Source organism: Gobius niger (assembly GCF_951799975.1).
Source record: "Gobius niger genome assembly, chromosome: 24".
NCBI lineage: Eukaryota > Metazoa > Chordata > Actinopteri > Gobiiformes > Gobiidae > Gobius > Gobius niger.
Window position 1 is genome coordinate 978,694 of NC_136875.1, and position 13,712 is coordinate 992,405.

General features: G+C 45.0%; 1 protein-coding gene across 1 annotated transcript in view; it reads left to right on the top strand.

The window, feature by feature from the left end:
* Window positions 1-324: 324 nt before the first annotated feature.
* LOC306982481 (calpastatin-like) overlaps window positions 325-13,712 on the top strand; it is a gene marked incomplete at its 3' end in the record, with an annotated part of 66,107 nt that continues 52,719 nt past the window's right edge. Inside the window, exons 1-2 of the mRNA XM_079582417.1 lie at window positions 325-467; window positions 2,172-2,252. Of these exons, the coding sequence (XP_079438543.1) occupies window positions 336-467; window positions 2,172-2,252 (213 nt within the window). The 5' untranslated portion in view covers window positions 325-335. The remainder of the gene's footprint in view (window positions 468-2,171; window positions 2,253-13,712) is intronic.

The window sequence follows — 13,712 nt, forward strand, 5'->3', positions numbered from 1 at the left end:
TTACGTTCAAAAACAAACAGCTGTTCGGCTCGGAGGAGTCGAACACTGGACGCACTCACATGTTTGTTTTGTTCTCCGCATGTTTCTTTTGTTCTTAAAGTATGAAAGTGTAGCTGTTGGAGTCTGTCACTGACAAATGACCTGGGCTTTAACGGACTTCTCCTGATACTCTGGAATGTCTGATAAAGGAGCGGTTATGGACACGCTTCATTGCGTGCCCGTGCACGAGGGTGTGTCGGGAGCGCGCTCCAGTTTCAGTCGCTCAGCAGAACTCTCTCTCTCTTGCTCCTCCTCGTGCGTTTTGGTCCTCTGTAAACCGTGTACGTGCGCGCGCGATGCCCAGAGGTGTGGCGTATGCGCGCGCGCGGGGCGTGGCGCGGGCTTTGGGCATGATGCAGCGCGCGGGGCGGGCCAGAGCGCACTGTTCCCGGGAGCTGATGGGTTACGCACTGTACTGGATGGTCCTCGTGAGTATTTGACACTTTTTTTTTTTAGCACATATTGGCCTGATTTGGCACCTTTACGCACGCACGGGAAATCCTGAAGTAAATATCGGAGCTGAGCGCGCGCGGAGTCCGGTTAGCTCGTGCGTGGGCGGGTTGGTTGAATGAACTTGGCCAGACTTTCGCCTCTGAGTCTGCAGGAGTTTATCTGACAGGAGGAGGGAGCGTCTGCGTGTGTGTAAACGAGGATTAGCGAGAGCAGTGGAGCAGCCACAGTGGGACCAGTGCACGGGGACATGCAGGGGACATGGAGGGACATGGAGGGGGCACGGAGGGGGACATGGAGGGGACATGGAGGGGGACATGGAGGGGGACATGGAGGGGACACGGAGGGGACATGGAGGGGACATGGAGGGGACACAGAGGGGACATGGAGGGGACACAGAGGGGACATGGAGGGGACATGGAGGGGACACAGAGGGGACATGGAGGGGACATGGAGGGGACAAGGAGGGGACACAGAGGGGACATGGAGGGGACACAGAGGGGACATGGAGGGGACATGGAGGGGACACAGAGGGGACATGGAGGGGACACAGAGGGGACACAGAGGGGACATGGAGGGACATGGAGGGGGACATGGAGGGGACACGGAGGGGGACACGGAGGGGGACACGGAGGGGGACACGGAGGGGGACACGGAGGGGGACATGGAGGGACCGATTTGAGAAAGTCAAGTTTATTATTGCAGTATTTAAAGGCCCTGCACACCATGTTTTGGTTACAAACAATGAAAGAGAAAGAGTGAATTGTTAGTTGTGTATTCTAACACACTTAGCATCCTAATTTTGAACAGAGATGAGTTGAAAAGCGCGTTACACAGATGGCAGGTCATGTTGCAGGGTGGTCACAGAAATGCTTCGAACGAGCCTTCAAGTTCAAGTGAAATGGCTCTGTTTTCTCCACGGTTTGCAGGAGGAGCAGCACACTGAAGGACCACATAGCTCATGTTGTTCCTACATCTACACCTTTAACCTCTTTACCCTCAACTGAGCGCATTGTCTCCACCTGGGTTTCCAAATCATAAAGCCTCTCGCCTGGAGCTCACCGCCTTAGGCCAGATTAACGCTTCATTTGAAAGCTAAGGCCTACAAAACAATTAGAACTATTTTGTCGCATTGTCGCTGCGTTTTGATCCCATTTTTGATGCATTTTTTGTAGTTTTTTTAAAATATTTTCATAATCTTCGTCACTTTTTTGACATTCTTTGTTGTGTTTTCATCCTTGTTTTCATCCCGATTTTGCCGTTTTGTTCTAGAAACGTTAAGATTTGGGTAAAGCCAAACTATAGAACATGTGCTCGGTGCAGGTGAAGAGGTTCACTTTGTTTCAAACCAGAACGTTTCCGTAGAATACAAAAATGGGGCAGATCAAAGTGAAGTAAATACATTATGCAACGCGCTTGGCTTGTAAAATGTTATTTCTAGTTCTAACACCTCTTCCTCGTCACCATTTGCATAAGCGCTGAAGAAGTGAGGAGGTCCCGGTGTTTAGAACGTCCGACATTATTCGTCATTATTCTTCAGTGTTCAGCCAAAATAATCAGCTCCGAACAATAGGCTGCATCCTGTCCGTACGATTCCACTGGACCTGCTAATGATTCCACCTTTGTGTGTGCGTGTATCTGTGCATGTGTGTGTGTGTGTGTGTGTGTGTGTGCACGTGCAGCACGGAGGGGCCCTGCTGGACGGACACCTGCCCAGTCGGTTTGCCGCCTTCTGCCCCAGCGCTGTGTCCAAGCACCTGAAGGTAACAGTCCAAAAGCCAGTTCTGTGTGGGGCTGGGGGACCACTTTTCATGTGTGTTTATTTATTTATTTTTTTCATTATCAATGCTTGCCCCAATGCCGATACCTGAGCGATACTTTTTTCGATATATTTGTTGTCTCGAACCAGAACAATAATGTGTGGAAGATTTGCACATTTACAGTAACAGGGGTGAATAGAAATTAAAGGGGGGGGGAATTGGGAGAACTTGTGGCTAAAAAAGAAGGAAATTGTGTGTGTAAAAAAGAAAAATGGGAAAAATTTGGCAAATATGGGGAAAAGTATTGGGGACAAAATGGGAAAAGAAGAAATAATTGGGACAAAAATTGGGGGGAAATGGAGCAAACATTGGGCAAAAGAGAAAATAGCTCATTTAGTTGAGCTGAAACAACCAACACACTTCTTTAACTCTGTCCCTGGACCAACTGCATCAAAAGTTCTACTGGTTTCATTTTTTCGATCCCAGTAAAACTTTTTTTCTGATGCCACGCCTGTATTGTTTAAGTCGCCAGCCCTACGTGAGCCGCTGCAGATTCCTGACACAGCTGAATATGAGTAGAGTAGGAGCAGGAATGGCCAAAAGTTTAAATTAAAAAAATGGGTTTAAATGTGTGCTTTTATTTTGTGATCTTTTTTGAAAAACCTTGTCAGTAGTGGAAAAAATGTGTGAAAATTCTAATGAATAAATCAGGCTGGAGTCAGACACTGAAACCTCCCTGTGAATGGAGTCTAACATAGAGATGTTGTTGCAAGAGCATAAACCTGTGGAGAAACATTGACTCGGTGCAATAATTATTCTCCTGATCGTGAGGATATGTTCAGAGCAAACACTGAAGAAAACGTCTGGCCGTGATCTGATGTACTTTAGTTTTGGCTCTTGGTGAAGGAGTGAAGTGTGTTCTGTAACGTGCTGCTGCTGCTGCTGCTGTTGATGATGATGATGATGATGATGGGACTTTCTGTTACCGCCGCGGGGAAGATCACGCTCATAAATGTGGCAAAAACATGATTTAATATATGTGCATGGTAATGTCAGGTTTGGACCGTGGGAGAGACGGGCGTGGGAAAGTGTGAATGACCACAGGGCGGACTCTGGTCTGAATGAATCCTGGTGGAGACACAGTTTAGGTCCGTGTTGGAGCCTGCAGACCCGGGTCAGCGCTGGTGTGGCCTGGGTCTGGGCCTGGAGGGACTTGGAATGACCAGGAGTAGAGCTGGGTACCGTTAAACGATACCAGTGTGGTATCGGAAAAAGAGTTTAGGTTCTATTGGTGCCGGAAAAAAAAAGATCCAACTTTTGATGCTGTTCGTCCAAGGACTACATGAATCATCATAACATATTTATGAATGAAAATATTTGGTCCGTATGTTGGTGTTTTGGTGTCATGTGAGTAATGGTGTTGGACAAGGACAAGTTCTCTCTCCTGTTCTGTTTAATGTTTATATTGATGAAGTGTCCACATAGTTGAATGTCTGTGAAACAGGGTGTGTCATTGGTACAAACGTTGTCATCTGATGTATGCGGGTGATCCTGTGATGATCAGTCCAAACAGTGCAGGGATGCAAATGTGTTGTGAATATGGCACAGAACATAACCCCACTGAGAGCACTGTGATGGCTGGAAGAGGCTTTCCTGGTTATGCCCTCTGTGATAAGACTCTTCTGCTGAGGTCAAATATCTTGGTCCCCTCTTTTCTGCTTATTTTTATTTATTTATTTATTTATTTGACAGGGACAAGTTCATTTTCACCTGTCGTCCCTGGGCAGAGGCAAAGTGACAGCAGTTTTATACAGAGGACAGTGAGCATTCTTACTGATAAGTCCATTCACAATGTAAAATATAAAACACTGGCAAAAATAGTTTTTTTTTAAATGTGCCTTCTTTCATTTTTTTATTACTTTTTCACTCTTTCTCTTCCCCCAATTTATTCAATTTTTTTCCTCATTTTTGTCATTTTTTGCCCCAATTTTCTTTGTTTTTTCCTCATTTTTATTTGTAATGTTTTTTTTAATTATTATTCCCAATTTGTACTTATTGTTCTGAGCTGCTGCAGTCGGTCCGGTCCCCATGTGCCCAAAGAAGGAGCTCTGACCTGAACATCCTGAAGGACCAGGGTATTCCATCCAGGATGACTTCTTCCCTGATGGCACGGGTATATTCCAAGATGACAGTGGCAGGGTTCATGGGGCTCACGTTGTGAAAGATCAATGTTAAAGGAACTTTCTCTTTTGCCAAAGTGTTTTTGGGGGTCAGGCAGTGCTGGGGCCCCTGACAGCTGGGGGCCCCTTCAGAGCAGCCCCTGCCGTGTTACATTAACGTCGTCATAAAGGTTTCTGTGGCTGGACGTGTTCAGGATGTGACCTGCTGAATATTGATCTTGAAACATAAATCTTAAACCTAATTGCAATTGCAAAACTCGTCTGAAAGAATTTGCATGTCCCGAGCTTGGGGGGGTCACTCTCAGTACTGCCCCCCGGAGCAATGGGATATTTGTCTGCATTGCTTCTGGCTCCTGAAGAGTTTTTTTGCATAAAAAGTTCCATAATGCACCTTTAACCATTGCCGCTGTGGGAGATGCAGAGGTGTGTGCACATATTTATTTTACACTTTAAATGTGGAGTTTGATCTGATTATATATTATAGACAGTGCTTGATGTTGCAATGTTTGCTTTGCAATGCCATGTGGTAGTAAACATTATGAGCACATGATCAGCTGAACAAACACAGTTTCACTTACTACTTACCTGTGTCACAAGTGTCTGTGCTGCCCGGCCTCTGGACCTTTGTCTGGTTCTCTGTAGATAAACACGTCTTCTCTTGTTCAGCATAAACACACTTAAGGTGAGGTGAACTTTACTGTCCCCATAGGGAAATGTGTCCTCTACATTTGACCCATCCTTCGATGCCGCTGGGCTGACCTGTCAGGTGCAGAGGGCGGAGATGGAGCCAGGCTGATGGTCAGAATCACCTGGCTGGAGGATTCACCTATTGTGCATGTTTTTGGTCGATGGAGTGCACAAACAGGACAGTGTTCAGTCTGTAGCTGTTGAAAGTACGTTCTGCTGAACCTAAAGCAGCCACAGTGAGCCACTGTCCCAGTAAACCCAGTCTGATGCAGATCACCGTGTTATTGATCAGTTAGACATGAATTATGAGCAGAGTTATTTATTTCTAACTTAAAAGGACTATACAGAGTTTAACTGAGCAGGTCAGTGGTTCACCAGCAGAGGGCGCAGCAGCTGCTCAGAGCAGGATTCAGGAGGATTACTGAGAACTGTGTGAATGAAGCCAAAAACCACTGGGGTGTCTTTGATAAGGAAATTGTTTAACAACATGGCTAAAAGCTGATGATATAGCCGCACGGTGGCGCAGCGGTTAGCGCTCACGCCTCACAGCTAGAAGGTCCCGGGTTCGATTCCCACCTGGACGGGGCCTTTCTGTGTGGAGTTTGCATGTTCTCCCCGTGTCTGCGTAGGTTTCCTCCAGGTACTCCGGTTTCCCCTACCACTAAAAACATGTACAATAGATTCCCCTCTGGGGCCAGGACTCCCCTGAAAAAGAGATTAATCTCAGTGGGACTATCCTGGTTAAATAAAGGTCAATAATAAAAATAATAAAAAATATAGGACCTTTAAACTGTGGAGGTGAGGCCCCTCCTGCACTGCCCCTGACTATGCCAAGGGGGCGCTGTGTCTGCAACTGTAAACCAGTCTGTTCACAGCTAGAAGGTCTCAGGTTCGTTCCCCGCATGGTAGTGATGGGATTTACGGCTCTTTTCTGGAGCCGAGTCTTTGGGATCCGTTCATTTCAAAGAGCCGTTGTAAAGACTGGCTCTTTTTAATATAACATTTTAATAACAAGTGGCTGTAACTGTCTGATAAGTCATTTTCAGTGCGTTTAGCTTCGACTTCAGAGCAGGAAGCTTTGACTCGTGTGGCCTGCTCCGTTGTTGGGCTGGTTCTTGGTTCGGGGGAGTTCTGGGTCAAATTGACTTAAAAAAAAGATCCGGCTCTTTTTACTTAAAGATCTGTTTAAAAGAGCCGCTCGTCATGAACGCCACATCACTAACAGACAGGGCCTTGCTTTTACCTTTAGTTAACCAGGAAAGTCCCACTGAAATTACAAGTCTGGTAGTAGTAGTAATAGTAGCTGTAACTAAAGTATTCTAGTATTCCCTGTGGTAGTTGCAGTAAAGCGCATCAGACTGGAGTTTCCTCACGTCGAGCCTGTTCCACCGGATCAGCAGCTCTCCTCCCCTGGAGCATCTGGTTCACACCCGCTCAGGCCACGCCCCGTCAGGTGTGTCATCCCGAGGCCCCGCCCCCTCAGGTGTGTCTGTCTGAACATTGGAGTTAGTCAGGTCCAAAGCAGGTGTTTGTCTCTGCGTTTAAGTTGTTTTTAAAGCCACACTGCGGAACATTGCAGGTCATGTGTAGCGCGTGTGACATGTATCGCAGTGTAGGCCGGCGTTTCTGAGGCGAAATGCATGTTTTGTAACGTGTATTTTGCCTCTTTTTGGCCCTGCAATGGTGCTGTAGATCCTCAGCTGATTGTGACACATGAGTGTGGCATGTTTGGTTCAAGAGTCGCCCAACAAACCGCAGAGAAAACTATTAAAGGATCCTCACGCCTCATGCTTAACCACAGACCACACCCACCACACCTGCACCACAGGAATCCTCTGTGGAAGAAATCAACAGAAACAGGACTGTCAGGACGAGAGATGCAGCCATCCATAGCGTACATGGATCTGATCATTACAACTTCAGCACAACAACTTCAGTTTCATGAACTAAAACACAAACACTTGGATGTTTTCTTCAATTAGGTGATCCAATCAAAATCCCAGCTTTGATCCGCTGACGTTAGTATTAGCATGATGCCGCTAGCAATAGCATACTGTCTCTATCCACAGCATTTTGTGTAGTCCTTCAAAATAAGGTGCTGCATGTTCATATTGTTGAAAGTTGTGTTTTTAAAACTATGAAGCCAAAACAGGCATCGGTTCGGCATCGGACATTTGTTTCCGATTCTTGATGTCGCCTTTTTCCAGCATCAACTGCCATTTTTCCCACTTGAGCATTCAACTGAAATGCTAACGGCTATAGGAAAAATACATTGAGCAGGCTAATGCTAATGGCTATAGAAAAAATACATTGAGCAGGCTAATGCTAACGGCTATAGGAAAAATACATTGAGCAGGCTAATGCTAATGGCTATAGAAAAAATACAATGAGCAGGCTAATGCCAATGGCTATAGGAAAATACATTGAGCAGGCTAATGCTAACAACTATAGGAAAATTACATTGAGCAGGCTAATGCTAATGGCCATAGGAAAAATACATTGAGCAGGCTAATGCCAATGGCTATAGGAAAATACATTGAGGAGGCTAATGCTAACGGCTATAGGAAAATACATTGAACAGGCTAATGCTAACGGCTATAGGAAAAATACATTGAGCAGGCTAATGCTAACAGCTATAGAAAAAATACATTGAGCAGGCTAATGCTAACGGCTATAGGAAAAATACATTGAGCAGGCTAATGCTAACGGCTATAGGAAAAATACATTGAGCAGGCTAATGCTAACGGCTATAGAAAAAATACATTGAGCAGGCTATTGCTAACGGCTATAGGAAAAATGCTTTGAGCAGGCTAATGCTAACGGCTATAGGAAAAATGCTTTGAGCAGGCTAATGCTAACTGCTATAGGAAAAATACATTGAGCAGGCTAATGCTAATGGCTATAGGAAAAATACATTGAGCAGGCTAATGCTAATGGCTATAGGAAAAATACATTGAGCAGGCTAATGCTAATGGCTATAGGAAAAATACATTGAGCAGGCTAATGCTAACGGCTATAGAAAAAATACATTGAGCAGGCTAATGTTAACGGCTACGTCACCGATGCAGTGGTTTTGTTCAAGTTCTATCATTAGCTGCACACCTCCACCTGGGGCGCTATTTCTGTCTTCATCTGCATCTGAACTCAGAGCATTCTGACCATCTCCGAGTTCAGTTTACATGTTGGAATTACCACTTTGATCGGCTTGTGTTGAGCTGTGTTGCTCAAAAATAAAATGTAGAAATCTCACTTTAGTTCCACCTTAAATCATTTGTCTAAAAGCGGGTTTCTTTCTTTTGTTGCAGTTTTGTTTCCTCCTTGTTATAGACGTTTGGCACATCTTCCAAACACTATTCCTTGTAGACCAGTGGTTCTCAACCTGCTTTTAAAAACAAATCTACACATTTTTTTCTACTAAAGATTTTTAAACATCACATTTAACAGAGGAATGAGAGAAAATTAGACATTTAGAAAGAACTTGGACAAAACAAGCGACTTCTGGGAATAAAAAATAGTGTAAATGTGATTTTGAGTATTTGTGACGAACCAGCGAGTAAAAACTTGACTGATATCTTTATAAGACATATCAAATGTTTAAGGACATTATTCACACAGCTCCTCAATGCCCCGCAGAAGCCCCTGTGACCCCCTGCTGGCTGACAAAGGAACTGCTGGAGCATTGTTGACATTCTTGAGAGAGGTGTGAGTGTGTGCAGTGTTTTCACACAAAGACCCACTATCTTTACTGTGTTCTCGGCCCAGCCCAGGTGTGACCCCGGTCTCAAGTCTGTGAGTAAAAGTACTGCTGCTCTTGAAGTATTCTTACTCGAGTAAAGGGGCAGCAGGAGAGCGAGCAGGTCACAGGCTCCACTCTTTCAAACTGTGTCACGGGCCATGTTTTCACTCCCTTTTTTAAACCTTTGATTTAGTCTGACAAAACAACTGCAGCTTTTAGTCACTGTTTTAGTCTCTTTAGACGAATTGGCTGTTTTTACAGTAAAAACTGATGTTAATCAGATGATGAGCATCGTATTAGTGACAATGCAAGTTTTAGTCTATATTTCGTAATATTAAAGCTCTGTCATACATGTGCGTGTGTGTGTGTGTGCGTGTTCTTGTTCTTATGACATTGTGAGGACCAGTTTGAGTTTTTAACCAACAGGGTGAGGACATTTTTGTAAAGTGAGGACATTTTGGGTGGTCCTCCCTTGTTTGAAGGACTGTTTGAGGGTCAGGATGTGGTTTTAGGGTTAGGGGTAGAATTGGGTTTAGATTAGGGTTTGGGTTAGGATTAAGGTCAGGGTTAGGGTTCATGTCTGGGTAGTACATTATGTCAATGAGTGTCCTCACTAGGATAGAAGTACAAGATTGTGTGTGTGGGTGTGTGTGTGTGTGTGTGTGTGTGTGTGTGCATGTGTGCATGTGTGTGTGCATGTGTGTGTGCACCCAAACGAAGCGCCTGTCATCATTAGTAACCGCTCGTGCTGATATTTGCTTATTGTTCAGTAAATAACCGATAAACCATACATTTTAGCTCAGTATTGATCGCCTTTTCATTTAGTAGCATTTACCATTATTCTTTCCTTTGTAAAACCTTTAACAGAAGCAAATTGATCCATTATCTTTCATGTTTATTGCAGCTTGTGTGGCTTTTCAGGACATGATGGTTGAGTTTGAGAACAGAGGTCTGTTGTACATAGAGCCACTACCCGCTAAGCTAAAGACTACTGACATTCCAGACCTGCTGTTCCATCCTCCACACACACACACATCTGCAGGCCTTTTTTAGTCATTTATTCTTTTAGTCATTTTTTTGGCGGGACAGTGCATTTTAATGAACATACTTGGGCTAATTTGCATCGGTTGTCCCACACTTGTTCTCTCAATTCATCCTGGCCTATTGTACATGTTTTTAGTGGCAGGGGAGACCGGAGTACCCAGAGGAAACCTACACAGACACAGGGAGAACACGCAAACGCCACACAGGAAGGCCCCGTCCAGGTGGGAATCGAACCCGGGACCTTCTAGCAGTACATGAATAATACCAGACATGAAATGAAAGACTGAAGAGGTGGACGTGTACTGTCGGGTACCGTTACACACTACATACCAGTACTTTAGCGGTACTTGGTTTTCAATACCGATACTTGGACGATACCTTTTCCGATACCTATACTCCGATATTTATCATCGAGAACCAGAAAACAGTGTTCATGTGTGGAAGGTTGGGTTCATCTCCAGTATCAGGAAATGTGTCAAATCATTTGGGAAGAATTGTGGCAAAAATGTTGGAAAAAAGTGGGAATAGATATGGGAAATGTTTTTAAGTATTAGCAGAAATGAGGGAAAACAAGAAAACATTGTTGCAAAAATAAGAAAAATGGTGTTGGCCGCTGTATTGGGTCTAAATAAATATGGTATGGTTTAATGTTGCTCAGCACAAACGTTGTTTTAAGGCCATGAATAAGATATTATTGAAAAATCCCTGTGAAAAAACCTTCCAAATGTTGAGAAAAGTGCAGGAGCTCTTGTGCACTCTTCTGTACCCGTCCCTTTAAATCCTGCCTCAGCCACGCTCCTCCTAACCCCGCCCACGTCCTCACAGGCCCCGCCCCCTCCTGCCCTGTGCGGGAGAGAGGGCTCGTCAGTGACTTTCCTCTGAACACACGGAGCCTGGACCGCTGAACTCAGCCTGTTGTCCATGTCCTCTTGGTCTGGGCTTATTGGAAACCCGGCTTCGCTCTCGTCTTTGTCGGACCCTCGGTGGGGGATCTTCTGGTGCAGGAGGACATCATGGGGCAGATTCTGAGCTGGATCAGGGGCACGTCTCCGCAGGACGAACCCGGGCTGAGGGTCGTGTCCGTGGAGGAGCAAGTGAGTCTCGAACCGGGACTAACCCCAGGACTGTCACATGTGTTTGTTTTCAATCTCTGCCCCTTTTTTGTTCCTGCTCAACTTTGACTTGGCTTTGCTCCAGATCAGTGGAATGTGCTCAGACAGGGCAGTGTCTGTGTCTGTGTATACACGCAGTACACGCAGTAACAGTACTACAGTGTACTGCAGTAATGCTCCTTGTGCAGTGGTGGTTTTTATCTGTGCGGTTGCGTAAGTGTGAGGAGTTCGAGGAGTCTCGCCCAAACAGCATTCTCCTGAGATAATGCAGCTGGGCGTGGGGCGTGCAGAGGTTACAGCGGCGGCCAGCACGCAGTACACGCTGTAAAGTACACACAGTAAAGTGCACGCAGTAAAGTGCACGCAGTAATGGCAGCAGTAGGAGTTGTTGTATCCTCTGCTATACTAGCCTGGGAATCCCCATGCTGCTGTGTGCGCTGGAATCATTTGGAACTGCACATCAGTCTGGGGACCATGGCCCAAATGTTCGCATGGATTTGGGACAAATCACAGAACGAGGAGGGACGGCGAGAGTATGATGAGCTGTTCAACATACAGAAGCGTGTAGTTTGTTTACAGATCCAACATGACAGCAGCAGACGAGACTCCATTTTTCGATTAAGCTTTAGACCGTGTTCTAAATAGTTTATCTCGAAAGTTTACAGCGGGTACGTCATACATGATCTGATACGATGATACGATTGGTCTGATGAGAGACATTCAGCACAATAAACGGCTCTCGACGATCGTAAACCACACCTCTCCTGCCAGAACATGGACTGGTGGTCCCCAGACTAAACATCACTTGTGTAGCCAGGCTGTGATCAGGTCTATTGTTTGAAAAGTTTCTGAACTGTCGCTGACTCTTTCCTCCTGTGTGAGCCTCTGTCTGAGAGTGTTGTCATCGTGCCCTTGTGCAACACACTCCCGGGCCCCGCCCCCCTGTGTGTGCTCAGCGGGAGCGCAGGTTGTTTTGTTTATGGTTCTAGACAACAAATCTTTTCGTATGTATCAGATAAAGTAGCGTGTAATGCATTGTTCAGGCACCGGTTTAGTAAAACCACGACTGATGAGCCTCTGAGATAATCTCCTTTGTCAATGTGGCCACATTCTCTGACATGATGACATCACGCACTTCATCAAAAAGAAGTGCTCGTCCAAAATGAATTCCACTGCATGTTTTTCACTCCAATTTGCTTTCAAGTGTCCTCATTATATCTGCTTAATGTAATCTTTAGGAATGACAAATGCTGAGATTTGTGTCATTCCAAATGTTTTGAGGCTTGAATGAACATGAACAAGCCTGACATGTGACCTCCTGCTGCCCACATGAACCCTGACCCCCCCTCTCTGATCAAGTGTACAATATTAAATGACACGCTGGTCTGGATCGGTTTATTTCTCTGTTCTTGGTTCGATTCCCAGCCGGGGGGGGGTTCTGTACTGCCACTGACACTAGTGATACTGCATGTTCCACTGTAGAACCACAGCTGGCTGGTTCCCACACCTTTACTCCTGATTAAACCGTCTCACAGTAAAACGGTAGTTGTTGAGGTTAGATTGGTGTTTGCTGATTCAGCGAGAAGCCCGAGGGCCACACTTTGGACACCCCAGCTGTGATGTGAACTACAGTAAGTTACTGTACCACTCACACACCATTTCCCAGAATCCTCTGTGAATGACAGTGTGATACTGTTGACATTACAGTAAACCAAACTGTCATCGTATCTCACAGTGAGGTGGACTGAGAGTGAGAGCGAGTGGTGGTCAGAGGTAGGGCTGCTCGATTATTGAAAAAATAATAATCACGATCATTTTTGTCATAATTGAAATCACGATTATTCAAACGATTATTTGTTGCCTTTAAAAAAAAAAGTCTTTATTTTATTTATATATTAATTAAAAAAAAAACGATGGTGAATATTTTCTGTTTTCTGAACAGTCATAAAAGTACAAATGATTTCATGTACGCCTCGATTAAGGAGAGGTCCCTGTTTCACACCTGCCCCCTGCTGGCCGGCCCTCACACCTGCGCAAGTAAACTGAGCTGTTTGTTTTTACATCAGGCAAAAGCATGAGCCATGGCAGGTGAAATGTGAAGGGAAAATAATCCCAGCGCCGTGAAATAATGCAAGTCTGCTTTGCCAGTAAAAAATGAAAAAAAATTGGAAAAAAATGGAAGAAAAAAATGAAAAAAATCAAATAATATATTTTTTCGAGTATGCTAATTTTGTAATCGTTTAGTGTAATAATCGAAATTGTAATCGAATTTCGATTATTTGCACAGCCCTAGTCAGAGGGGCCACAGAATAGCAGCCACGCTTCCATCAGTCTGTCCCAATGGGCAGCTGTGGCTACAACAGGAGCTTACCTCCACAGAGTATGGAGTGAATGAATAATGTAGTGCTTTGAGACACTTGGTAACACAGGCTTGTAAAGCACAAGAGTGTAAGCCTTTGTTCTGACTGTATTTGGGGCAGATTGTCCTGATAAACACCTCGTTCTCTCAAACACTGAAGTGCACAGGGTTTTAGTTGATTGAGTTTTTAGGATCTGACCCAAACATGTGCAGGTCTTAGTTTGTGTCACTAGTATCAGGACTGAGGCGAGTGAGTGAGTCATCACACTGTGGGAAAAGGTTCAATATCTCGGACTTTGGACGGAGACGCTCCTGACGTCTCTCAGGTATTTACCAAGTACTTAC